The sequence below is a fragment of the Panthera tigris genome, chromosome D1 (assembly GCF_018350195.1).
Source record: "Panthera tigris isolate Pti1 chromosome D1, P.tigris_Pti1_mat1.1, whole genome shotgun sequence".
Lineage (NCBI taxonomy): Eukaryota > Metazoa > Chordata > Mammalia > Carnivora > Felidae > Panthera > Panthera tigris.
In genome coordinates this window covers 113,491,183-113,517,184 of record NC_056669.1, presented here as the reverse complement: position 1 = coordinate 113,517,184, position 26,002 = coordinate 113,491,183, and the positions used below count along the sequence as shown (strand labels likewise).

The 26,002-nt window shown below is 62.8% G+C and overlaps 1 protein-coding gene and 1 long non-coding RNA gene across 4 annotated transcripts in view; one reads left to right on the top strand and one right to left on the bottom strand.

Annotated features, from left to right (window-relative positions):
* The window catches only part of MOB2 (MOB kinase activator 2), a 75,137-nt gene extending 65,471 nt beyond the window's left edge, over positions 1-9,666 (bottom strand). The window contains exon 1 of one of the 3 annotated variants that reach the window (XM_042959505.1): positions 9,569-9,666. In XM_042959505.1, the coding sequence (XP_042815439.1) occupies positions 9,569-9,585 (17 nt within the window). In that variant the 5' untranslated portion in view covers positions 9,586-9,666. Of the gene's footprint in view, positions 1-6,253; positions 6,764-6,802; positions 8,536-9,568 lie in introns of those variants that run through there. The other 2 variants (XM_042959508.1, XM_042959507.1) reach the window with 2 other exon arrangements.
* Positions 9,667-9,752: 86 nt separating this feature from the next.
* Positions 9,753-13,367, top strand: LOC122231453. The gene is made up of 2 exons (XR_006208702.1): positions 9,753-9,963; positions 12,338-13,367. It is a non-coding gene; the product is annotated as an uncharacterized LOC122231453 (long non-coding RNA).
* The last annotated feature ends 12,635 nt before the right edge of the window (positions 13,368-26,002 follow it).

Below are 26,002 nucleotides of genomic sequence, written 5' to 3'. Positions count from 1 at the left end.
GGGATGCACAGGACGAGCCAAAGGGGCCACATTCATGTATAGAAGCCAGAGCCCACCTGGTAGGCTGGACCAAGCCGACAGGCTCTGAGCATGGGATCTGGGGTCCTACAGCCAGGGAACTTGCCGTTGGCTCTGCGTCCTATGCTGACGGGCCACGTGTGTTCTACGAGGGAGACAGCCTCCGTCCCGTGGAGTGTAGCTGGGGTGGCCCCGGGTCTCGCCAAATCACCTGACTGACAGCAACTAAAGCACCTAGCTGAGGCCAGTGTCCCCATGGCCCCCTCAGAGGCCTGCCCAGGGAGGGGCAGACAGGAAGAAGGAACAAGCACTGTGAAAGCCACCACCTTTTCACAAACTGCCAGGAATACGGCGGCTACTTCTGTGCTGCTGGCCTCGCGGGGCTGGGCCTGCTCCTTTGCTCCACGGCTGGAGAAGTGGCCACCCGGGTTTAGAGATAAGCCTAACCTCAGGTCATGTATGTATACCCCTCGTGCATCCCGAAGCAGGCTCAATTCAAGTGCTCCCCCAGATGGAGCTCAGCTGATGGAGCCCAGCCACGGACCACGGGCTGCTCACTCAGGACCAGACACGCCACGCAGGCACGTCGCTCATGCTAAAGCAGGTGTCTCCTTTTAGGGGCTGCCCGTGGATAGGCAGGGCCACGGGCCACGGCCTCTGCTGCTGAACCTTACCGCCTTGCCCTGGGACTGCCCCCCACCAGGCCCAGACATGAAGGGAAAGAAGGGAAGTGGTGGTGGGGGATGGGGGGGAAGGCAGGGGGACAGAGGGTGGAGAACGAAAGGCACAGGGGGAGAGCTGAGTGAGGGCAAGAGGCAGGGGCGGCACAGGAGGTGGGGAGGACCTGGCACGGCCCCCCCAGCCCAGGAGGGAAGTGTGACAAGAGTCCACCTGTGGAGGGCCCGGAGGGCGGCTGCCCCCAGAGGGGGGGAGCAGGAGAAGGAAATGAGGAGTCCACTCTGGGAAAAATACTGGGCACAATGGCCGTGGGGAGCCCGGAAGGAGGGAAACGTGAACAAGCGGGGGGCAGGCATGCTCCTCTCAAACGGCAGGGTGACGAAGAGCCACTCTCGGTGAGGCCAGCGCCCTCTCAGCCTCCCCTCTTTGGCAGCAGGAACATGCTCACAACCAAGAAAGCGGTAGAGCACAGGGAAGAAGCGGCCACAGCACCCGCGTCATCGATCACAAAGGCCACGGTCCGCCGTCGCTACCCGGTGCCACGGCATCCCGTGCGGGCCAGCGTGTGACGGTGTCAGGACAGGCATGGGGCGCGGAATGAGAGGGATGAGCCGGCAACCCCCACGGCGCAAAGGTGGAGGCAGGAGACGGCAAACGGGGCATGCCGGCGCCCTTCTGACGACGCTGGGGTTGTGTCAGCAGAGGCGCTGGCATCTGGCAGGGAAGGCAAGCGTGGCGGGATGACGCCCCCCACTCAGGCCCCGTGGGACTGGGAACCGGCAGGTCACAGACGGAAGGCACTCTCTGCTCGGGGATGGGGTCAGGCAGTCTCCAGAGAGCACCGAGCCCCCGAAGCCTCGCCCTCTGCCCACGGTCGCCCTGAGAGCCGGACCCGCCACAGGACCCCGGGGTCACGCTCCAGGTGCCGACCCTGCAGTCCCAAGAGCAGCCGTACCCGCAGGATGGTGTGCTCATCCGACTGGGCTCTCCCTAGGGACCGGGACACGAGGCCTCACCGCACATAACAGCAGCTCTCGAGAACAGGACGGAGGTGACAGGGACAAGGTGACGTGCAAGGTGACAGCGGAACTCTAGAGGCTGCGGTGCGGTGAGGTTCTCGGGGGCAGACAAGCTGGGAGGGAAGCAGCCAGGATGGCGAGCCGTGTGCACCTCACATGTACCCGGCCCCGCTGGGGCGCTGAGCACGTATGCCGGCCACCGGAGCCAGCACCCGGGGTTGGGGGTGGGGGGGTGGGGGGGGGCAGGGCAGGGACCGCTCGCACACCAGCCCACCCCCAGGTCTCCAGGAAGAAACTGCAGGCCCGGAAATGAGTTCTCAGACCCGGCCGGTGCTAAGCCCCGTCTCAGCTGGGGGAGGGGGGTTCCCTACAACAGCTGCCTGAGGTGCACCCACACCACACGCGGACGCCTCACAAAACCCCCCCGAGCGCTGTCAGGAAGGTGACGACTCAGGCCGTGTCGCAGATGAAGAAACAGAGGCTCCGGGGCCCTGAACAAGCTGTGGCGCCAGGACTCACACCTGAAGCAGCTGCCCCGGAGCCACACGGGCTCAGCACCTCTGCAGGACAGCGGCCCGTGCACCCGGACCCCCGACTTCCAGCAATAACCGGCCCAACGTTCCCATGCCCCCTGGTCTGCAGATGGGGCTGCCGGCAGCCCTCCCCTTCCCCACACGTGGCCCCCCTCCCCCCTTCGGGAGGGAGAGTCCGTCCCCTCCCACCATATCTGGGTGGCCCTGTCACTTGTCTGACCGACACAGCAGAGCTGACACTCATCTTCTGACAGCTTCCACCGTGGCTCTCCTGCTGCAGCAAGGCCACGTAGAGAGCCCCTGTCACGGTGCTTGAAGTGTGACCTGGGGGGCCACGGTTAAAGCTCCTCTCATGACAACCTGAAGACGGTACTTGCCTCTCAGTCCCATTCTCTCACCTGTGTACAGCGGAGCTTTCCAGAAGCTACGTGACTTGTAAGATTATAACAGAACGAACCCAAAAGGAGATATAGGGATCCAGCTCATGAGATTTGCAAAAAGTTGGATCATTCTTCCCATGCTTTGTATTCTGCAAAATATTGTTACTTTTTAATTGAAAACAACTTACGTTGACATACACTGGGTTTACCATTCTCTTTAAGTGAATTAAAGAATATTGTAAATTTATTTTATTTACTAATACGTATAGCTACAACCCATATAAACCCAATCATTTTTTTTCAAGGTTTATTTATTTTTGAAAGACCGAGCACGAGCAGGGGAGGGACAGAGACAGAGGGAGGCACCAAATCCGAAGCAGGCTCCAGGCTCCGAGCTGTCAGCACTGAGCCCGACACGGGGCTTGAACTCACAAACCGTGAGATTGTGACCTGAGCCAAAGTCAGACACTTAACCGACTGAGGCACCCCTAAACCCAGTAATTTTTAAGAATGTAAGGGGAGCTTGAGACCAAAAAGTTTGAGAATGCTGCTCCAGAGTCCACATGCAGAGAGGCCATACGGGGAAACTGAGGCCCCACCCATCAACCCAGAGGTGAGAGAAATGGTGGTCCTTGTTCGGAGCCACTAAGTTCTGGGGTTGATTTCACTGCAACAGACACCACCCAAAGCCCAAGAAAAGAGACACATTTACCTGGCACGATGGGGCCCAGTCCAGTGGACCCCAGGACTGGATGTGGGCCACACATCCACAACCTGGCTAAGCCACCCACGTTACTGCTGGGGGTCAGACCAGTAAGCCGTTTGGGGTTGGGGAGGGTCTCCCTGCCGGCCTTGAAGGACACAGCCAGTGAAGTGGGGGGCTGGCCACTTTGGTGAGCACGGGCAGTGCAGGCCGAGCCCCGAGACCACGGGACTCCAGAGGCGCCGTTCTCTGGGAGAGAACAGTCTGCCAGCCCAGGGCCAGCCTGGTGCAAAGGCTGGAGGGGAGAGGTCCCCTGACCCTAAGGGGAAAGAGGGCACACCTCCCTGCTTGCCAACGGTCAGCCTGCCTTTTGGGGGAGAAGGTGCGTGCCCCTGCGGGAGCTCCCTGCCCCCACCCTACGCAGAAATGCTCAACTAACACCAAAAATCACCACCATGACCCAACTTAGCAGCGACATCCCCAACAAGCAAACAAACAAACAAACAAAAAGGTGTGACAGGTTGTGACTACACACCCCCCTCTGCCAGGGATGTGCCCAGGAACAGCTGCAGGAAGGAGGAGAGTATGTCCCACCCCAGCAGCCGTGCACTGGCAGCTCTCTCGAGCTAGCAAAGGAAACCGTCTTCAAAGAGAAAGGAACCAGGAGGTGACAACGTGAATGCGGTCACCGCCCAAAGCCACATGGCTCTACACAAGAACAGCGCCAGAGCTCATACGTGGCCTGGACACCCCACCCAGCACCCCCCTCTTTCCTCTTCAGGCCTCCACAGTTCACTCCTTGGTTTCACCTCTTCCTACGTCCACGTCTCCACGCACTGTTCTACAGAGCAGCTCCCGGCGCCGGTGGGTGTGTCGGGCCAGGAGCAGTCCTGTCCTGGAAGAAAAACAAACACGGGAGACAAAGAAGGGCGGCACTGCTGCCAAGTCGGACAGGAACAGCATGCGCCACCTCCTTTTCCGGACAGGCTGACACTGACGGGAGGAAAGGCACACACACAAGTCACGGGCAGGGCCCGAGACCAGCCCCCTGACTAGCTCCCAGCACCATTGTGCCCAAAAAGTGCAGAGAGCGCCTCACCGAGCACCTCACAGGCCACACGAGCACATTCACGACAAAGCCAAGAGCCGGTCGGTTCCCAGGACGAAGCAGGAGACCCCGCGACCACAGGAACACCGGCACAGGCGTCCCCGCCGAGGCCTCCGGCACCCACCTTCCCGAACCACACGGCTCCCTCCCACGGCAGGCCTTAGAGCGAACAACAGCCCCGTTGTACCAAGTGAGCCCCTCCCAAGCCACCGCCAGCTCCTGACAAGGTCTGGCAGCCAGCCCCCCTTCCCCCCCCCCCCCCCAGTGCTGTCTGGCTTTTCTGGGTTCTGGGGAAGAGGCCTTGGTGAGCAAGCACCAGGCGGTGGCACCTAGTGGGAAGAGCAGCGTCCATCAGGGTGGCCCCGGGGCCCTCCCAGGCCACAACCCCCGTGGCGGCAGAGCCTGTCTGCAGCGCCACTGGTGAGTGCGTGTCCCGTCTCCCCGCAGAGGCACAGCTGCTGGGATGCTCCCTGCAAAGCTCCCAGGGGTACCCCAAGTGGGAGGACAAATGAGAAATGAGGCGCCGCTGAGAGCACCCAGCTGCACGGGCTCACCCCACAAAGGGGTTCGTGTTAACGGGAATCTGAACGCACCAGCGGCCGCAGCCAAGAAGTTCAGCAAGCCCGGGCCCAAACAGCCGCCCAGGTGGAGCCGTCTGTACCACGGCCGTTCCTGGAAGCTCCACGATCACAGCTTCCGAGAGGGTCACCAGCTGGAAGACAGCTTTTCCATCGATGCCTCCGTGCCTTTGCACACGCCGGGGCCACAGTCCTTCCTTTCTGCTTGGAAAATTCCTACGCATCTCCCCATATGAGCTCCCCTGCTCTGAGCCACCCTCCCGGCCTGGCCTCCCCACCCCAGCTCTACGTCATTCACCCCTCCACGCTGGGTCACCAGTGTCCGCGGCCCTCCTCTCCCAGCCTGACAAAGCAAAGACTGTCTCCTTGATCTCGGAAGCACAGGGCCCGGCCCACAGCGGACAGTGGATGCCGTCCGGACCCGAAGGTAACCTCAGCTGAGGAAGTGGTCCGACTCACTGTCAGAAAAGGCTGGGTCACCGCAGCATCACTCACGATCGACCAACAGTGGGAACAACCCAGACCACCGACAGAGACGCCAAGTGTGCGTATCTCCGTACCCCAGAATGTCACCTGGCCGTGAAAAGGACTGATGGCTGATCCACACGCAACGTGAGCAAACTTTTAAACGTTATGCTTAAGCGAAGATCCACAAAAGACCGTGTGTTGTGATTCCACTTACGGGAGACGCCCAGAACAGGCGGATCTAGAGAAAGCCAGTCAGGGACTACCCAGGGCTGGGAAAGGGGAGTGACTGCCGATGGTCACGAGGCTCCTTCGGGGCGATGGCAACACTGCTCTGTGCTTTCGCTGAAAGTCACCCAACTGCGCACTTAAAACAAGTAAACTCTACGCTGCGTAAATTATACCTCGATGAGGCTGTGAAAACAAAAAAAAAGCCTGGCGACTCAGGCAAGTCCAGTCTGGGTGTCCACACGATCAGACCTGGTGGTCAGTCCCAGGCCAGTCGTCCCATGAGCCAAAGTGCGAAGAAAAAGTCATGCAACACCCCATTCAAATCCTGCATAGGTACACGGACACAGGAATTATGTCCTTCAACGGAGCACAAGATTCCGAAGGCCAAGCCAGACAGGCCAGAGAGCCCCGTGGCCATCTAGAAATGCCTGCTGGCTGACCAGGAGCGCCAACTTCCATCGTGGCCTGCGCTAAACTGCCAACACCAGAGGCGGCTCTCCTGCCAGAGCCGGAGAGCTCTGAGCTACGGACGTCACCCACCTCATCCGCCGCTCGAAGAACAACAGGGCGGCCACAGCCCCAGGAAGGGGGCTGGTGTGCGCCTGCCCCTGCCCTGGCTCCGGGCCCGGTCTGTAGGGTGGAGGGCGGGCATGTCCCTGCAAACTTCACCCCGTCGGCCGCGCCCACGACCAGCGGGAGGGCTGAGGTGCTCCCCCCACTCAGAAGCGGGAGGAAGTGCATTTCCTCTTCTACATTCCCAGATGCTCAGAAGCTTCTGGACTGTGCTTTCTGTTGGGTAAAAACTAAACTGCACTCTTATTGTCTGCTCACAAATGCCCGTCACTGCCAGTTAAGACAAAAGTTTTCCCCCAAGCCACTCCCCGCTACGTGTAGGGCTCCTCACTGTCTGGGACCACGCGGAGTCTGATCTAGCTCACGCAGCGTCTCTTCTGGGGCTCGCTTCCTCCCCGTCATCAACTGTCCAGGACGGAGACCGCCGAGGACTTAAGAGGCAGCCACACGAGAAGTGGTGGCCCTTCTCAAGTCAGAAATTACTCTTTAAGAAGAGAAAGAAAAGTTACTCTGCACCTAGCTCACGAGCCAGCTCCACGCCAAGCAGAGGAAACGTGCAGTAAAACACACGGAGGCAAGCTACGCATCGCAAAAGTCTCCTCCAGGTTAAGTCCCAGCGAACTGCAACGGCAAGTCGTGACACGCTGGCGTTGTTCTCAACTTCCCGCGGCAGGTTTCCGGCAAGACCTCCCTTTCCTCAGATAAGGCCGCCGGTGTTACTCAGCAGAGCACTTTCTGTGACAGACAAGTACGTCCGTTGGCTGCTCCGCCTGTGACAGCTGCCAGCATAGAGGGCGGGAGCGGCGTTTGCTACTACAGTTGAGTCCATACTTTGTCACCCGAGATGAACCATCGCAAAGAAACTTTCTTAAAAAAGAAGAAAAGCTGTTTAAAACATAAGAGAACTGTAGTTCAGACTAGCTGGTTGATAATGGTGTGAATTAAGAAAAATATCAAGGAACGGTAAAAAAAACAACACATTTCCTCAATTCTTCCAGGTTGAAAACCAGAGAAAGGACCAATGGGCAACTAAAGCCCCGCGCTGAGCACGCAGAAGGTGCCCGGCAGCACAAGCTTCTTCACCCGCCGCGGGCTGGCTCACCTCTAGGAGAGACCAGCGGGAGGGCCACCTGGGGTCTGTGCTGGTCACTCCCTCTGCAGCTGGAAAGCCAAGGCCTCGGCATCCTCCTTCTCCACAGCAGATGCTCAGTAAACGGTGCGGGAGGGGCAGACGGCACCGGGCCCTCCCAGCTCTCACGTCCTAGGATGACCAGCTCTGGAGGGACGTCACTGCGTGACAACTGAAACCGCGTCACTTTTCTTTAAAGGGGCGGGAGGCCCGCGGTTAAGGAACTGCTGAAGAACTTCTGATTCACAACCCCCGATACACAGTCCACTAAACTAAAAACGCACACGCACGCATAACCAGACCCCGTCCGAATCCCTCTGCCGAGGCCTCTAGTGTCCTCTCGGAACCGCCGGTCCCACAGCCAGGCGGCAGGAAACGCTCCTGCCCTTCCTAAGGCCCGAGGAAGCAGCGGCTCCAAGCCCCGGCCCTTTCAGAGCGGTCTTCCTGCAGCACGTGGACCGGCCTCCTCAGCAAGGGACCCAGCAGGCAAAGGCTCCGATGACCTTACTGCGCCCCCCGCCCCGGCTGCAGTCTCGCCCAGGGCCTCGAGAACAGTGCCCGGTTAGCCTAACCGTGGTCAGCTTCTGGACGTTGGCCGCGACGACTGAAGGGGCACACAGCACGGAACTCGGTTCAAAAGACCGCCTGCCGGCGGGTGCTCGGCACGTGTGGGCCGGCGCGCCGAGCGATCCCACGCGGACGACGAAACAGTCGGCCGCTCCCGCAACAACCCCACGCTCGGACCGGTCCTGCGGCCGCGGCGCCGGGAAGTCAACTCGGCCCATCAGCCGTCCACTCCCCGAAGCGTCGCGGGGCGGCCTGTCCACGCAGAGAGCGTCGAGGGTCCAAATAAGCACACACGGCCGCCTGCCCTCGACCCTCCGCGCCTGTGGGGTACAAAGGCCTCCCACAAAACGCATCCCCGTCCTGCCGCAGCCCACGGTCGCCAGTGCCCAGCCCCGCGCCAAGCGCTCTTCTCCGCCGCCTCGGTCTTCCTCCCCGGACCTGGCCCGCCGGCGCTGCCATTTCCAGGTCCCGGACGGCGTTAGAAAAGCGGGTCTGGAGACGTGACCTGACGGCGTGAAGCCACACCGCCGCCAAGCAGCAGGCGCAGGACGGAGGCCGGCCTGTCCAGGCGGCCAGCGGAGCGCCCCCCCCCCCCCGCCCCGCCCCACGCGGCCCGAGCCCTGCCCTCTGGGCCCAGGCCTCCCCCTGCCGAGCTCGAACTTCTCTCTGGCCTCTGGATCCATCCCTCCCGTGCCCACCTCCGCCGGTCTCCCCGTCACTGGCCCGCGCGGCCAACCTGCGGGCCGGGCAGGGGCACGCCGTCCCCCTCCCCCCACCCCCGCCACCCCCGCCCTGCGCGGACCCGGACACGAAGACCATTCGCCCCCCACCCCCCCCTGCCGGGTCTGCGGGGTCGGCCGGGCACCTCCACCTGCGCGCTGCCAGCCCAGCCCCCGGGGGCGGCGGGGCGGGGGAGGGGGCGCTAGGAGCGTCGGGCGGGAGGGGGGGGGGGGGACGCACGAGGGCCGCGCCACCGGGTGAAAAGTAGCCGCCCCTCTCGTTCCTCAAAAACAAAAAAGTTTTCACCCGAGCTCGCTTCGGGGAGAGCAACTTCTGGAGACGACGCCACGCTGTGCTTCCCGGGTTTCCAGCCGCGCGCAGGGCCGGCGTGCCGCCGCCGCCGCCGCCGCCGCCCGGACCGCCCTGCTCCGCACCCCGCCCTCCGGGCCCCGCCGCCCGGGCCCCGCCGCCGGCGGACGCGCCAGCACGGGGGGCCCGCGGTGCCCGCCGCCCCCTCCCCCGCGGAGCGTCCCCGGCCGGCGACACACTTCTTTCTTCCACGGCCGGCTCCCCGCGGCGGCCGGCGAGAACAGCCCCGGCCGCTCCCCCAACCCCCCCCCTCCCCCGCCCAGCGGCGAGCCGCGGCCGCCGGACCCGCGCTGGTCACCGGGGGCGGGCGCCTGTCCGTCCTGCCCGGGCCGGCCGCCGCCGCAGCCCCGCGGCCGGCAGCTCCCGTCCGCCGCCCCGTCCCCGAGGAGACGCCCCGCGCCCGGCCGGCCCGCTCCGCCCGGGCCCGCCGCCCCGGCCCCGTGCCGCCCGCGGCGCGCCCCGCCGCCCCGGCCCGCCTGCCCCGCCGCCCCACTCACCCCATGAGCCAGTCCATGGCTGCTCGGGGCCCGCCGCCCGACACGCTCGGCCCTCAGCCCGCGGCGGCGGCGGCGGCCGGAAGTAAACACTCGCTCGCACACTCCCACACGCGCGCCGCGGGCGCCGCCGGAAGTGACGCGCCGCGCGCCGCCTGCTGGGACGCGTAGTCCCGGCGGCTTCTAGGCCAGGCGCGCCCAGCCAGGGAGCCGGCGCGGGGCGTGGCGGGGGATGGGGGCGGAGGGCGGCCTCGACGCCCCGCTCCCCACTGCGAGACGGTTACTCACACGCCCCGGGATGTCCCCTCACCCCCCGGGTATCTCCTCACACCTCGGACGTCACCTCACCAGCCCGGATGTTCCCCCACATCACAGACCGTCCCCTCACGCCACGGACGGTGCGTTCACACCCCAGATGTCCTCTCACATCTCAGATGTCCCCTCACACCGGAAGGCTCCTCATACCCCCAGACGTCCGCTCACAACCCCGGTTGTCCCCTCACAACCCCGGCTGTCCCCTCACAACCCCGGATGTCCCCTCACAACCCCGGCTGTCCCCTCACAACCCCGGCTGTCCCCTCACAACCCCGGCTGTCCCCTCACAATCCCGGATGTCCCCTCACAACCCCGGATGTCCCCTCACAATCCCGGATGTCCCCTCACAATCCCGGATGTCCCCTCACAACCCCGGATGTCCCCTCACAACCCCGGATGTCCCCTCACAACCCCGGTTGTCCCCTCACGACCCCGGCTGTCCCCTCACGACCCCGGATGTCCCCTCACAACCCCGGATGTCCCCTCACAACCCCGGATGTCCCCTCACACCCGGATGTCCCCTCACAATCCCGGATGTCCCCTCACAACCCCGGATGTCCCCTCACAACCCCGGCTGTCCCCTCACACCCGAGATGTCCCCTCACACCGGATGTCCCCTCACAACCTGGCTGTCCCCTCACAACCCCGGCTGTCCCCTCACAACCCCGGATGTCCCCTCACAACCCCGGATGTCCCCTCACAACCCCGGATGTCCCCTCACACCCGGATGTCCCCTCACAATCCCGGATGTCCCCTCACAACCCCGGATGTCCCCTCACAACCCCGGCTGTCCCCTCACACCCGAGATGTCCCCTCACACCGGATGTCCCCTCACAACCTGGCTGTCCCCTCACAACCCGGATGTCCCCTCACAACCCGGATGTCCCCTCACAACCCCGGATGTCCCCTCACACCCGGGTGTCCCCTCACAACCCCAGCTGTCCCCTCACAACCCCGGATGTCCCCTCACAACCCCGGATGTCCCCTCACAACCCCGGATGTCCCCTCACAACCTGGCTGTCCCCTCACAACCCGGATGTCCCCTCACAACCCCGGCTGTCCCCTCACACCCGAGATGTCCCCTCACACCGGATGGCCCCTCATACCCCCAGACGTCTGCTCACAACCCCGGCTGTCCCCTGACACCCCGGATATCTCCTCACACCTCGGATGTCCCCTCACAACCCGGATGTCCCCTCACAACCCCGGATGTCCCCTCACAACCCCGGCTGTCCCCTCACAATCCCGGATATCCCCTCACAACCCCGGATGTCCCCTCACAACCCCGGATGTCCCCTCACACCCGGGTGTCCCCTCACAACCCGGATGTCCCCTCACAACCCCGGATGTCCCCTCACACCCGGATGTCCCCTCACACCACAGATGTCCCCTCAGACCCCGGATGTTCCCTTCACACCCAGATGTCCCCTCACAACCCCGGATGTCCCCCTGCACTGGGACCGACCTCCGCCAGGCCCGAGGGAAGCAGCCCCTCCCAGTGTCAGAGGACCCGCCCCCCCAAGTCCCTTCCCCTCAGGTCCCCTGATGCCCCCTTGCGGTCCCTGCGGACGCGACGGTTCACGCGTCAGACGGGTCCCCACCACCCCCCCCCCCCCGCCGTCGCCCGCAGGGGCGTCTGAGGGAAAGGGGAGCCCCGGGGGGGGGGGGGGACAGCGGCAGCTCGCGGCGCGGCCGGGGGCGGGGGCGGGGGCGGGGTGGGGGGCGGCTTCTGGGACCAGGCGACGGGCCTGGTGAGCCCCCGCTGTCCCGCCGTCCCCAGAGCCGAGGGCCGCCGGCGACCCCGTGTCCTCCCAGCGTCCCTTGCGGCAGCGGGAGGCCAGGGTCGTGTTGAGGTCACCGGGGAAACCGGGAGGCCGCGGGCTTCCCTTCCAGAAGCCTCCGAAGAGAGGTGCCGGGGCGCCCGGGGCTTGTGCAGGGGCGCGATGCCCGAGGCACCGGAGCCAGCTGGGGCCACGTCGGGGGGCGGGGGCGGCTGCCGCCAAGACCGCGGAGCAAGAAGACGGGGCCGGGTCGCGGGCGACTCGGGCGAGCCGCCGTCCTCCGCCGTTGTGGCGGTGACAGTGGCCGACGGCCCGCGGGACCCCCCGCCTGGCACGGCTGCCTCCCCCCCCCCCCCCCCCCCGCGAAGGAGGGCCGGCGGGGACGGCGGGGTGGCCGCACGGGGCCCAGGGGCTGCCGGCTGGGGTCGCCCCGCTCCCGCTCCCGCTCCCGCGCCTCGGCTGAGCCAGGGGCCGGAGGCTTCTGGAGAGGGGGGCGCACCCCGCCTGCCGAGGCGAGGACCCCGGAGGGGAGGCCCGAGGCCGCCCGGTTTCGCTGCTTCGCCCTAACCGCGTTGTCCCCGCGCCCACACTGCTGAGAGGGGGGGAAAGGCGCGCTCTGCGACCGTAACGCCCCTGCGTCGTGTGCAACCCTGGCCACCGACTACCCCTGAAGTAGGGAGGAGACAGATGGCAGAAGAGGAGAGTCGCCGAGTCCGTCATATCTCGGAAAGGAAGGACACGCAGCCCCGCGCCAGGGACCTCATCTCTGCGACCCGACGGGAGGCCGTGGCCCGCTCTCACGACCCTGCCCTCCGCCAGCCCCTCGTCAGGCTGCACCTCCACCTGGTGCGGCGACCTAGACCGCCATCCCCCAGGACTCCGAGCTCCCGCTGACCCCGCCGGCCTCGAGCCACCGCCGTCTTCGCCGACCGGCTCCCCCGGGCATGGGAGTCCTGGGAGGGGCTGCGGTCACATCCGTCTTCCTTCCCGCCCCCGCCGTGTACCGGCCGAACTACGTCCCCTCGTCCCCTCGGTAGTCGGAAAGTCAGACCCCAGCTCTTCCTCGAACCCGCCGGGTGACTTGGACACGTTGCTTAATGTCCCCGTGACTCAGCGTCTTTGCTGGAGAAATGGGAGTAACCCTTGCCACATGTGTCATAGGAAACTTCGAGAGCTCACCGGTGCAGGCTGGAGGTGCGGAAGCGGGCAGGTGTGACGGGGCCTATGGGGAGTGTGGCCTACCTGCTCCTGGCAATTTACCTGGGCTCAAGGTCAATCCCCTTTCCCTCGATGATGGCGCATGGCTAGGCACACCCCACTTTACGGCCCGTGTCACCCAGTCCCTAATGGGCAGCTCAGATCGCATGGTCGTGTGGCACCCCCCCCCCATCTGATGTACAGTTTGAATTGTGCCCGGTGGCAAGCCAAAACTTGCATCTCAAAGACTCGCCATTTATTTTTTCAGGTGACATGGCTTTGCTCCAAAACCCGGGACCCCCCCCCCCCATCTCTCTCTTCCGTTAGTGCTTGCCAGGACCAGGAGGCAGAGGAGCAGGACAGAATGGGGTTCCCGCTTCCGCTCTGGGACCCCCACAGCAGTCCCGAACTTCTTGCCTCTGCACTCCTTTTAACGGAAAAAACTCTTGATTACGTCACTGTTCTTCCCTGTTGCCGTTACTTGAAGTAAAAGGCAATTACCTAATTGATACCCTCGTCCGGATGTCTGTCTTCTTCCTGTCGTTACGGTGATCAAGGCATAAAGATTTGTCCTCCACTTTGCAGGAGATATCTTGACATTCCCAGACCACTGAACTCCCGAAATTTCACCAAGTCCTGGGCTCCACGGCCTATTGGCATGAAGCTATCATCCGGTGGAATGGTGTGAGACCCTGAGGCGTGCCGAGACGGTCAGAATCTGTGTGGACCAAACTGGGATGGAAAACAGGAGACGATCTGACCCCGCGGCATGAAGGCAGGGGCACACTGCTGGTCTGGCCACAGGACAGCGCGCTGCTCTGAGGCGGGGCGCGTCGCGTCCGTGAGACCCGTAGCTGCGTAACAAATGTGCCGACCTGCTCCAGGAAGGACACCACATCTCGAAGGACAGCCGCGGTTGGAGTCGTGTCTTTTAAACTTGCAAGCACACTGTCAGTCACCGACGCCCCTCCACCTCCTGCGCGGGCGGGGGGAGGATGAGAATGACAGGAACCTCGCTGTCTGTGTCCTTCAGGTCTGGGGCGGTGGCATGCCTGTCTGTGACTTCTCTGGCCACAAAGCTCTGCTTGCGGTCTATTTAAGCAGGAGGTGGACCTGTAGGATTTTCTTTTCTTTTTTTTTTTTTAATGTGTATTTATTTTTGAGAGAGAGAGAGAGAGAGACAGAGTGAACAGAGGAGGGGCAGAGAGAGAGGGAGACACAGAATCAGAAGCAGGCTCCAGGCTCCCAGTTGTCAGCACAGAGCCTGACGCAGGGCTGGAATCCACGAACTGCGAGATGGTGACCTGAGCTGAAGCTGGACGCTTAACCGACTGAGCCACCCAGGCACCCCGGACTTGTAGGATTTTCAATCCGTTCTTCCTTCTTTCCATTCATTCCTTCATTCATTTGGCAAATAAGTACTGAGTGCTAAGTATATGCCGGGCACTCGTAAGGTGCTCAGAATACGGTGGGCAGACAGAGCAGACAAGAATCTACCCCCATGGAGCTTACAGGCTATTGAGAGCCGACAGTCAATGGGAAAAAATGAGACATATAATACGTCAGACACAATAACACCAATGATAGGGACAAAGAATGCTGGGTGTCCCCTGCCCCCACGACCACAGGATGGGACCTTCCCTGTAAAGAGAGTAATTGCAGATTAAATTAGTTTGGATGAGGACACAGAGACGAGGGTGGGCACCTAATCCAGGATGACAGGTGTCCTTATAAAAAGGGAGGAAGCGGGAGCAGAGGGTTAGGAAGGCAGCGTGAGGACACAGGGGAGGACGAGCCGGGGGTAGCCTGGGCCGGATCCTCGTTCACAGCCTCGGGAGGAACCAGCCCTGCCCGCCCGAAAGACTCGGGGGCTCCGATTTCCAGAACTGTGGGACAATGAATTTCTGTCGTGTTAAGCCGCCCAGTTTGTGTTCCTTTCTTACTAACACAGGCTCCAGTCCACAACCTCACCTTTTCCACCAGGCACCCGCCTTCTGCCCAGATTCCAAGGGGCCGTGCCAGCCGGGAGCTCCTGGGCCGGGAGACGGGGCTTGGTTTGCCCAATTCTGCTTTGCTCTAGACGAGGACCGGCAGGAACTCCCCCCAGGGAAATGGTCCTGTTGCGGGTGGAGGCTGACACCTGTAGCAGAAGCGTGAACGCGCGGCCTAGTCTCAGAGGAAAGCGGGGTCTCTGCTCAACGGCTGACCCGGGGCCCTCCCTCCTCTTTCACTGCCTCTGTCTGGACTGACCCTGTCTGTCCCTCGGGCTCACTCACTGCCCTCCACCGGGCCCCTGCCCACAGCCCGGGTCGGTCCAGGGCACCCCCTCCCTGTGCTTGGCCACCCCGCCACGAGGCCTTGGCACCGGGCGCGCCTCGTGACACACATTCTCCTCCACTCTGGAGGCCGGAGAACAATGGCTCCCTCTTGCCTCCCGAGCGGGTTCCTGTGCCGGGTACAGTCCCAAGTAAGGCTGAGGGTGCGCGCCGGCAGTGCAGGAGCAGCGGGGGGCCGGGGCGGGGGGGTGGCAGGCTGGGTGCGGCAGCCCCTTCCGTTCCCCCCACCCCAAAGGGTCAGCGTTTGCTTGTCTGAGAAGCTGGCCTGGGGGGGGGGGAACACTTTGGGAAGGGGTACTCAGGAAGCCAGTCCCATGACAGCTTCCGTGGTGGGTGGCCGCTGTGTCTTTCCTGCGGCATCAACCCTCCTAAGCCCTTAGCAAACACCGAGACGCCCTCCTGCAGACCCACAGCGGGCCAGCTTTGCCCTGTACACGCTCCTTCACTTAAACCCCACGGCGTCTGGGCGGTGGTCGTCAGGCAGGAGACCTCGAGGGGCGGGGACCGGCCCAAGGGGGGTGGGATCCCAGAACCTTCTGCTCCCAAGCCCCCCATCTTCCCACTGTGCCCTGCTTCCCAGCGGGGCTCTCCTCCCTGGGTGTTGGGCGACAGTGGCTTCAGCGCCCTCCCCCTGCAGAAAGCAGGAAGCCCCTTGGTGGTGCACTTGGCTTAGGTGCTGAGGGAGAGGACTTGGGGCCCGTGGGGCAGCCAGGGCTCAGGGCCAAGGTAGCGATAGGGACACCAATAACCGATATCGCCTGGGATCGCTTCTGGGGTGCTCGCCACCAGCCAGGCACCAGGCTCATGCTCCGTGTACCCCGCCGCTACCCCCCCAGGCGGGGGCCCTCAGGGATCTCTCTTACAGGTGTGGCTCAGCACGCTGGCCCAGGTTACACCCCGGGACGCCTGAGGGCTGGGTCTGTCCCCCCCCCCCCCCCCCCCCCCCCCCCCCCCCCGGCATTCCCAGGTCTCCTTCCTCCTCCTCATCCATCCTGGAACGTGCAGGTGACTGCAACGCCCCTGCTCACAGCTTCGGCCAGCCGGCACCCACGGAGAACCAGCGCCAGCCGGTGCCTCCGCTCCCAGAATCCACCTTGCTTATTCACCTGAGGGCATCCGGCACCTAAAGAAGGGTGGGACCTTTCGAACGAAGGACTTCTCGTGTTTTCTTCACCGTCCGAAGTCTCATCGTTACGCTTGAGTTCGGATGATGTGCCAGCCACCCCCTCCCCCCAGGATACTGGCTGTCACTTTGGGACTTCTGGGTGGAGATCCAACCTTTAGTGAAAAAACAAATTCGGATTTGGGTGGGAGGCTGTGTCAGTTTCCTATGGCTGCTGTAATAAACGGCCACAGACTGGGTGGCTTAAAACCATGGGAGTGCATGGCTCCACAGTCCTGGGGCCCGGGAGTCGGAATAGAGGTGGCAGCAGGATCTTCCTTGCATGTCTGGTGACTGCCAGCACTCCCTGGCTTGTGGACCGCTCGCCCCTCTCTCTGCCGCCCTCTCCACACCGCCTTCCCCCTGCGTGGGTTCTGTGTCTGAGTCCAAACTTCCCTCTTTGCATATGGACACCGGCCATCGGGTCAGGGCCACCCTAATGACCGCGTCTTATCTTGCAAAGACCCTATTTCCAAATAAGGTCGTATTCAAAGGGTCCGGGGGTTGGGACACCCACATGCCTCTTCTGGGGCACACAGTTCAGCCCGTAACAGGGGTGGTTCCTTAGTCACATATGACATGCTTGCCCTGGGATCTAGATGGGACTCTGGAAGTCCCCAAAGACTTATAGATTTGCCAAGTGTCATTAATCTAGATGTGACTTGTCATTAACTAAACACCAATTTCTGAGGTGACAGGCAAGCTTCTTTTTTAAGGAATGAATCATTAAGGCGGGACTTGGAACTTTCCCCCACCCAAATGGTGAATCACTTGAATTCCACTCGCTTGAATCTCCCGTCGGGATTTTCTTTAATTTTTTTTAATGTTTATTTATTTTTGAGACAGAGAGAGACAGAGCATGAGCGGAGGAGGGACAGAGAGAGAGGGAGACACAGAATCCGAAGCAGATCCAGGCTCCGAGCTGTCAGCACAGAGCCCGACGCGGGGCTCGAAATCACGAGCTGTGAGATCATGACCTGAGCTGAAGTCGGCTGCTTAACCGCTTAACCGACTGAGCCACCCAGGTGCCCCACCTGTTGGGATTTTCAAAGGCGCTGCTAACCTCGGCTCTCCCTGGACCTTCACTCCTAGAAGAACTCCCTCTTCCTGGACCCTCTGCGGCAGAAGACTAAGCACAGAAAACGTGTCCTGCCTTCACAGGCCTGAATATCGGGTGGATTTTCTCCCGCAGACGGGGACGTTTTCCATTTTATTGTTTGTTCTGCCGTCCAGCTCAGGACGGCAAGAAATGACCTCAAGAAGGTAAGTTTCTCCTGGCTCCCGTGTCCCATCAGCAAAGGCCCCCAAGATCCAGATGATCTCCCACTGGTTATTGCTGCCAAGGACCCCAGGCCGAGCCTCGCCAGGTCTCCCAGTTTTTCAAAAGAAGGCGAATCTGCAGGTGTTTTTGCCTGTTCGACTTGCCCAGCGCTGGTCTTCAGCCTTCCCCCAGCGCTGGCCCGGAGGTCCCAGCAGGTCCTGCCCCTGCCCGCCTTGGCCTTTGGAGAGGTCCCCATCCGGCCCCGCCTCCTGGGGTCCCCCCCCCCGCCTCTGCCGGAGGCCAGGGTGGGGCGAAGTGCTTGGAGGAAGCCCCATCTTCCTCTATTTCCAGGAAAGGGGAGGAGGCATCCAGGGGCTGGGGGTGCCCTGACCCCAGCAGGATCTTCTCCAGCCACCAGAGCAGGCTCAAGAGGGGCCGGGGTTGGAAGACAGGGCCCAGGGGAGCCCCTGCAAGAGGAGGCGGCAAGAGTGGAAGGGTGGCACGATTTCCCAGGCCAAGCCGTGACCCACTGTCCCAATGCCTGGTAGGAAGTGTCACCCCCCCCCCCCCCACACACACACCATCATGCCTATTCTCTCTCAGCATCCTCAGCCATCCTCAGAACTGTCTTTCCAGATACAGGTGAGGCCTTCTGCCAGCTCCCGCCCCATCTCACGTGGACAGAGTACCTGGCAGGCAGCAGGTGGAGACCACTCAGGTTGCCCCTTGAGGACCCAACCCCACAGGGTCACCTGCAGGCCATACCTGGGAGCAGGGAGGTCTCTGGCTTGCTGGGTTAGGAACTGCCCTTTGGTCTGTGCCCGCCACCCAGCCCGCCACCTCTACCCAGTGGGAGAACCGCCACTCCTTCCTGGATCTGCGGTGCCAGCCTCCCAGCAACCCTTCTGAGGTGTCGGCCTGGTCGGCTCTCTTCACCCTCAGGGGCGGACCCAGCCCCATTCTTCTCCCCACACTAACCCCGCTTTGTAGCCCAAAGAGCACCTGACCCAGGGTTGATGCCTGGTCAATAAATGACCTGCGTGGCCCGAACCAGTATGCTCTGTCACATTATAGAACTTTGCACATGCTGTTCCATCTCTCTGCAATGCCCTTCCTTCTAGAGAACTCCTGCTCATCCCTCAAGGCCTCTGTCAGATGCCCCTTTCTCCAGGCACTACTTCCTTCAAGTGGCGGCATCTTTGCACGTTCCCTGTCACAGGAACCGTGGATTCACTGTGGTGGCATGCCGCATGGCCCCTGCCACTCATCTGCCATTGTATGAGGGCAGGGGTGGGGGGACTTGGGGGGGGCGGGGGAACTTGGAGGGCTGAAGGGTCTCTTTTATGCAGTGGCCCAGTACTTGTTAGTAAACCCAAAAAAATGCACACAAGGTGGGAGCAGAAAAGTAAGGCAGCGAAATCTCTCCCTGCCCCCACTCCCATCTCGTGGGCTGACACGGAGGCCCGGCGAGGGGACACTTGCCCGGGGTGGCTCCGTGAGGAGTTGGTGGAGCCAGGCCGGACATGGATTCTCACTCACGGTCGGGAGGAGGCCACCAGCTCTGCTCCCACTGCCTTTCCCACTGGGGCCCCTGGGGCCCATGGGACGGACTGGGCGCTGGCCGGCCAGCTGAGTTCTTCAGGAGGCCTGGGGCCGATGCGGACTCCACTGGCAGCAGCCAAGAGCTAGGAGCCGGGCCCGGTGTGGCAGAGGCCATCCTGGTGGGAGCCTTGTGCCCCGGGAGGCCTGGGCGGGGGTGGGGGGTGGGGGGGGGGAAATGGGTTCCTTGGAGGGAGCTGGAACAGCAGGGTGCCAGCTCTGTCCCCAGTTCGGGCTGCAGCTTGGCCACTGCGGGGATGGCTGGGCCTCCTGCTCAAAGACCTCAGTGGGGCCTTAAAAAGCCGCTCTCAGCCCCTCTCTCTGGTCGGGGCTTCCTCCCGAGGGGGAGGAAGAGGGTGAACAAGGTGACAGGGACCACAGAGGTCTCACTGCCTCTCACCCACCCCTTTCAGGGGTTCCCACGCGACCGCTCCCTAACCCCTCCCTTACTGGGTGGCTTTGGGCTCCAACCAGCCTGAAGAATGTGCAGGTGCCTGAGGCCAGGGGTAGGGGCCCCACTCCCAAGGCTCCTCCCCCTCATCATCTATTCCATAGCCTTCCCAAGCTCCAGTCCAAGGGTTGGTTGGGGCAGGGCAGGCTGAGGGTCCCTAGATGATGGCCCTGGGCAAGTGGTAGTGGAAGGATCAGGCCTGGGAGGGAGCCAAGAGATGGCCTTCCTCCTGGCCTGCCATTAACCAGCTCGGGTTCACCCCTCATCCCCTCCATCAGATGGGTGAGAACCACTAGATTAGGGTCCCAATGCTAGATCCCCCCATCAATTAGCACAGCAAACTCCCTGGAGGAACTTTGGCAACACAGATGCCTGCCCCCCCCCCTTAGAGTCTGACTTTGGGGGTCAGGGTGGGGCCCAGGGATCGGCATGCAAAGATGCTGCCAGGTGACCCTGAAAGGTGTCCGGGTGAGAAGCCCTGAGCCAAATGGCCCCTGATGGCTTTTCCTGATCAACGTCTCTCCTGCTCTGGTCTGCAAAGTCACCAGTCAGCCCTGGAGGCCGCTCTGCAGACCCGCTGCTACAGAGCCTTGTGCCCAGGGCAGGCTGCTGGGCAGGGCCGCGCGAGAGGGCTGAGTGGCTTCCCCCTGGTGGTCCTGAAGTGCACGTGGGTAACTCCCTCCCTCCACTGATCCTTGTTATAAGCTGGTTTGTGTCCCTCCCACAAAAGATATGTGTGAGCCTGACCCCCAGTACCCCAGAATGTGAACTGACTGGGAACTAGGGTCTTTACAGATGAAATTAGTTAAGATAAGATTACAGTGCATCCTAATCTCATGACTGGTGTCCTTACAAAAAGGGGACATTTGGACATAGACATAGGGAGAATCCCATGGAGAGTGGGGGCAGAGTTGGGGACTCTCAGTTTTAGGCTCTGCTGGACAGTGGGGGACAGAGGCAAGCCCCCAGCAGAGGGGGACACTGTGTGTCCCCTCACCAAGGAGGGGACCCTAGCAAGGCCACGCATCTAGGACCGGGTGAGGCCGCTGAGGGCATGGAATATGCCTGAAGACCAGGGGAGGGGCACCTTCTAGGAAGAGAAAAGGAGGGTGCTTTGTAGACAGCCCTGGAGGATGGGTGGGTGGGGGTGGCGGCAGGTGGAACCATCCAGTGAGAGGTGCAGAGGTTGGGGCGGGGGGGGGGGTGGTGAGGCAGGTAAGAGTCAAGAACAATAACCAGTACTGCTTACTAGAGCTGCAGGGGTGAGGGCTGGGGCAGGGAAGAGAGTTGGAGGTGTTGAGATCCAGCCGGTGTTGGCATTTCCCGGTCTGAAGGTCGAGGATGAAATCTGACTGGTGATGCAGCTGGGGCAGTCGACTGCACGAGTGTCCCGGGAGCCACGGGTGTGGCTGACCTTCCGGTGGGGCCCGGAGCCCCAGAGCGGCTCAAGGGCAGTTGAGGCTGGGACGAGGCGAGGCCCTCAGAAGAGGGGCGGGTGGGAGCCTCGGGGCTCAAGGCCGCTGGAGACCCAACCTCCCCCCCCTCCCCCCAGGTGGGATGTGCACAGGCTGGGGGCTACTCGGCTGGCAACCCGGACGCCCCCTCTTGGCGGGCGCGGGCAGCAGATGGCGCTGCCGGGCTGCCGTCGGCCCTCGCGGCTCCGGGAGCGCGAGGAGGGTGGCCCGCGGGGCCAGATCCGAGCCCGAGGCCCAGAGGAACGCACGCTGCGACCCCGGGTCTGAAAGGCACCCTCTGGGGGGACGCTCGCCGCCCTGCCCAGCAGGTGTTCGGCCACCCGGGGCCAGGACTGGAGCGCGGGGTGGGGGCGCGCGGGCCTCGGGCTCCCACGCCGAGCAGGTGCTCTGCGCGCCAGCCCTGCTGCGCTCTTAGCGGGCTGACGAGGGCGCGCGGAGGCGGGGGCGGGGGCGGGGGGGGGGGGGGAGCCCCGGGAGCACCCGCGCGGCGCTTTGAGGATGAAGGGCGCCGCGGCCGGCCTGGCGGGCGGGCGTCCAGGAGTGGGCGCGGCCCTTCCCGGCGTGAGCTCATCGCGGGCGGCGCGGCGCCCCCACCGCGCACAACCTCTCGACCGTCGGAGCCCGGGGCTGCGGGGGGCAGTGCGGGCGCGGGGACGGGGGGGGTGGGATCGGGCCTCTAGGGAGGAGGACCCGGGGGCCGGAGTGCGGTGGGGGCGCTCCCGAGGGAGCCCAGGACCAGAGGCCGGCTGCTCCCGCGCCAGCTGCCAGGCCCCGAGCGGCCCTTCACCTGGGCTGACGTCACCGTTCATCCCAGCGGCCCCGCCCGCGCCGCCGGGGCCGCTCCCGTCCTCCCCCTGGCGGAGCGGCTGCCCCCTTCTCCAACTGGGTCCTCGGCTTCGGGGAGGGCGGGGCAGCCAACCACCTGCCGGGAGAGGTGAGGGCCGAGCGCCGCCTCCCCCACCCCAGCCTGCCCCTCCTGCAGTTTCCCGTTAGGGCCCACGTGTGGAGAAGGGCCTGATCTGCTGCGCCTGCGACGTCCCCTCGTTCTTTATCAGCCGTAACGCCTGCCACCCGGCCACCAGCCTGCCCACGCTCCTCCCCAAGGCTGACCACCAACAGATCGGGAGCAGAGAGGGGCGGGCGCGTGGCGGGGGGTGTCCTGGGGCAGGAACCTGGGCAGAGATCACGGGGAGGGGCGGGAGTGCAGAGAGCAGGCCCTGGGTTTCTCCCTTCCACCTCTGGGCCTCACTGTGGGGGTTCAGCCCTGCAGGCCTGTGGTTCCCCGTCTTGGACTAAGTCCCCAGACCCCCCAAATAAACAGGTGGAAGAGAGAAAAGATCGCCGCTCGGCATCAGCCCAGCGTGGCCTTGGACAGGTCCTCCTGCCTCTGAGCCCAGAGCACGTTGGGGCTCCACGTTGCAAGCACGGGACGCCTAGTGGAGCCCCCTCCTGGGCAGACTAGTTCAGTCCCTGGGAGCTGTGTGAGGGGTGCTGGAAGGGGCTCCTGGGTCAGGGGCTAAACTGGGGAGGGGGCTGAGGAAGGAGGGGCACGGAATCCCGTCCCGTTAGGCATCAAGAGGGTCCAACTCTCCGCCTGGGACAGGCAGCGGGGGCTGTGGCCCTCGGTCGCCACCCCCGCCCTGGGCCGGCAGGGTTCTTGACTCCACCCTTCTTCCCCAGCTGCTTCTGTGCGCAAACACCCCCTTAGACAGGCTGGGTGGGGGTGGGGCGCTCTAGGACCCGGCTTTGTCTTCCACCTCCTGGCTTCGGGCGCTCTGGCCTTTTCTCCCCTCCACCGGCTCCAGGAGTCCGGCCCCCTCCCCCTTCTCTTCCCCCACTTCTATTTCAAGCTCTCCTTGGCTATTTATAGCTACGTCCGCCAATTGCGTCAGGCTGAGTCTGGCTCCCGCCGGCCCCAAGCCAAGGGCGCCACCACCCCCGCCTGGGCAGCTACCTGGCCTGCTGGGCCCCGGGCTGCCCCAGGTGTGCGTGAGTGCCCCGGGGTGTGGCGGATCCCACCTTGGGCGCGGCATCACCCGAGGCAGGCTTGGGGGACACAGCCCCTTCATTCGAGATGGGGGCAGGGGTGGTGGCGGCAAGGGGGCAACTTTCCCTTCGGTCCTCAGAACTACCCCTCTGGGCTGCCTTGAGGAAAGGCCTTTGCCGCTCTGGTTTCACCTTTGGTGTTTGCAAAGAAAAGGGGTGCAGCCTCCCACCGGGCTGCACAGGGCAGCCCGCCGTGGCCTCTGCCTCTTCCCTCCGGAATGAAGGCCCCTCGTCCGAACGCCAGTGTGTTCTAGTCCCGTCCGATTTACGGGGGTCCCGCGCCGCCCACCGCTCTTCTTCCTGAGGCCCCGCCCCCCAGCCCTTCCCTTCCCCTGGTGCTCCCCAGGAACATGGTCCTTGGAAGATTTGCTCGGTTTGGAAAGGCTAGAGGGGCTCTCTCCAGGCACCTGCCAGGTTAGCAAAGGCCTGCCCCTGGCATCACCCTGCCCTGTGGCCTGTGTGTGTTCTGGCAATGGGGCACTGTCCTTCCCCAGCCCACCAAGGCTTCCTCAGGTTCTGGGCACTGGCCCCTGCATCTCAGCCTGGTGCCCTCCTGCCTGCCTGCCTCGGGTCTGTCCTCTGGGGAACCACTCCCGTCCCCTTGCCTTCATCAAGCTATCGGCACCCTTGTCAAAGCCTGGCCACTCCTTCAGAGATGACCTTCTATCTGGAGACACCCCCAACCCCAGGGCCGGGAGGAGGCCCTGGGACTGTCTTGTCAGCCTAGCCACCACCCCCCCCCCCCACCGAAGGCTGAGATTACTCTGGGGGGTTGGCTGAAGGAGCCCCTCCACGGAGGGAGAACTGTTTCCCGAGTGCTCATGCTAGGTGCACAAGACATGCCCTGTGAAGTTCCACTGGCAGTCGGCCTGTCTGTCCAGCACCCCTTTCTGGAGAATGGGACACCTAACTGCCAGTTTCCATTTTTTTAAGAGTTTATTTATTTTGAGAGAGACAGAAAGCTCGATTGGGAGGGGGCAGAGAGAGACGGGGGGGGAGAGAGAGAGAGAGAGAGAGAGAGAGAGAGAGAATCCCAAGCAGGCTCTGAACCACAGAGCTGGATGCGGGGCTTGAACCCACAACCGTGAGATCACGACCCGAGCTGAAGTCGGACGCTTAACCGACTGAGTCACCCAGGAGCCCCTGACAGTTTCCATTTTTTCTGACCCTTGGAGGCCCCATGGCTTCTCAGGAAGGACCACTTTTCTGGAGAACAGGTCAACCTCCCAACACCCCCTCCCACGGGTATTCTGAGCCTCGCACTGCACCTCCCATTGGACCCATTGGCCAGAGGCAGTCAGCTTCCGCCCCGCTGGAGCATGCAGCCCCACCCCCACCCTTTCTCTGTGGTCTGGCTGCATTGTCCCCTCTACACATGGCTCCAAATCCAACCTGGCTTTCAGAGGCCAGCCCCCCACCTTCCTGAGAACCAGTGGCTTCAAGCTTCCCCTCCTCTAAGCCCCTCAGGTCTGAACCTCAGAAGCAGGGTCTGAGCTGGAAGGGGCCTGAGGGGCCACTGAGGCTGGCCCCATTCAGGACACCTCCAGGGACTGCTAGCTGGGATGAGTGGCACCCAGAGATCAGGAAACAGCCTACCCCAACTCTGTCCCAACTCTGGGGGACGTCGGAATGTCAGTTCCCTTTGCTAAAACACAAAATTCGACTGGATAAATTTGAAGGTGGAATCAGCTTTATACAAAGATTCACGAATTGGGCAACACCCCACCTAGCAGGTAGAAAGAAGCTCTGAGGAGTTGTATAGAATGGAAGGTTTTTCTGGGCAGAAGGGCTGGAGGGGACAAGGAGGTTGAACGAGTGGATTGTTTCAGGAAGGGAGGGGTCTGATCCGGCAGATGACCTCACTGGTGCTGACCAGGAAATTCCAGACTGAGTTCACTCCTGGGAGGGGCTGAAAGTGCAGTTGGGTTAGATGTTAAGTCTTGTTTGCTGGTTGGGAGCTTAGCACAGGTGACTCCATTTTGGGCCGGTTGTCTCTCTTCTAACACCTCCTTGGGCCTCGGGGAGGGTTGAACTGGGTCTATACGGTAGTCTCCGGCTCTGAGCTGTGGGTTTTACACTGGACACTTACTGCCCATCTTCTATAAGCAAGGACTAGGAGCCTGCATACAATCTGGCGGTAGAATGAAGGTTAGCACCCAGCTCTAATATCAGGTAGACCAGCAGAAGTGCACCATGTCATGTTACTACTCACCTACCTTCTTTCCCTCCTTCTTGCTGCCTCCGTTTACCCATCCGTCAACCTGCTGTCCACCCATCCATCTTCCCTTTTACCCATCCATCCGTACATCTACACACTCATCTATCCAACCACCCATATACCCCTATTCACCCATCTGCCCAACCATTTAACCCACCCACCCATCCACCCCTGTAGCATAAGTGCCCGATGAGTAGCTTTTCTGATTGTTAATCTAAGTGCCTGGCATTAAGCCTTTCACTGCCGAGGCAGTCACTTCAGAGACACCCATCTCACATAAGCACGTTGCCAGCTACCCAACTCGATAAAGAGCCAGAGCCAGGCCGCCCCACCCGTGAAGTTCCCTCTAGAAAGCCCTGGGTGACCTTGATGACTGACCACTCCAGAAACCCCAGCCGCCACCCTCAACCCCAAAAAGTTAGAGACGCTGCCTCCCTCTCTCCCCGTGACCTTGCCGTGTGGCCCCAGGTGTGTGTGTGCACCTGCCAGGACCTGTGAGCAGTAAGTGTCCCTCCAAGTGCCCCTATGGCTGCTGCTGAGGTGTGTCCTGTGGTGATCGTAGGGACTGGCAGGGCCGGTGTGGCCACAACCCTGGC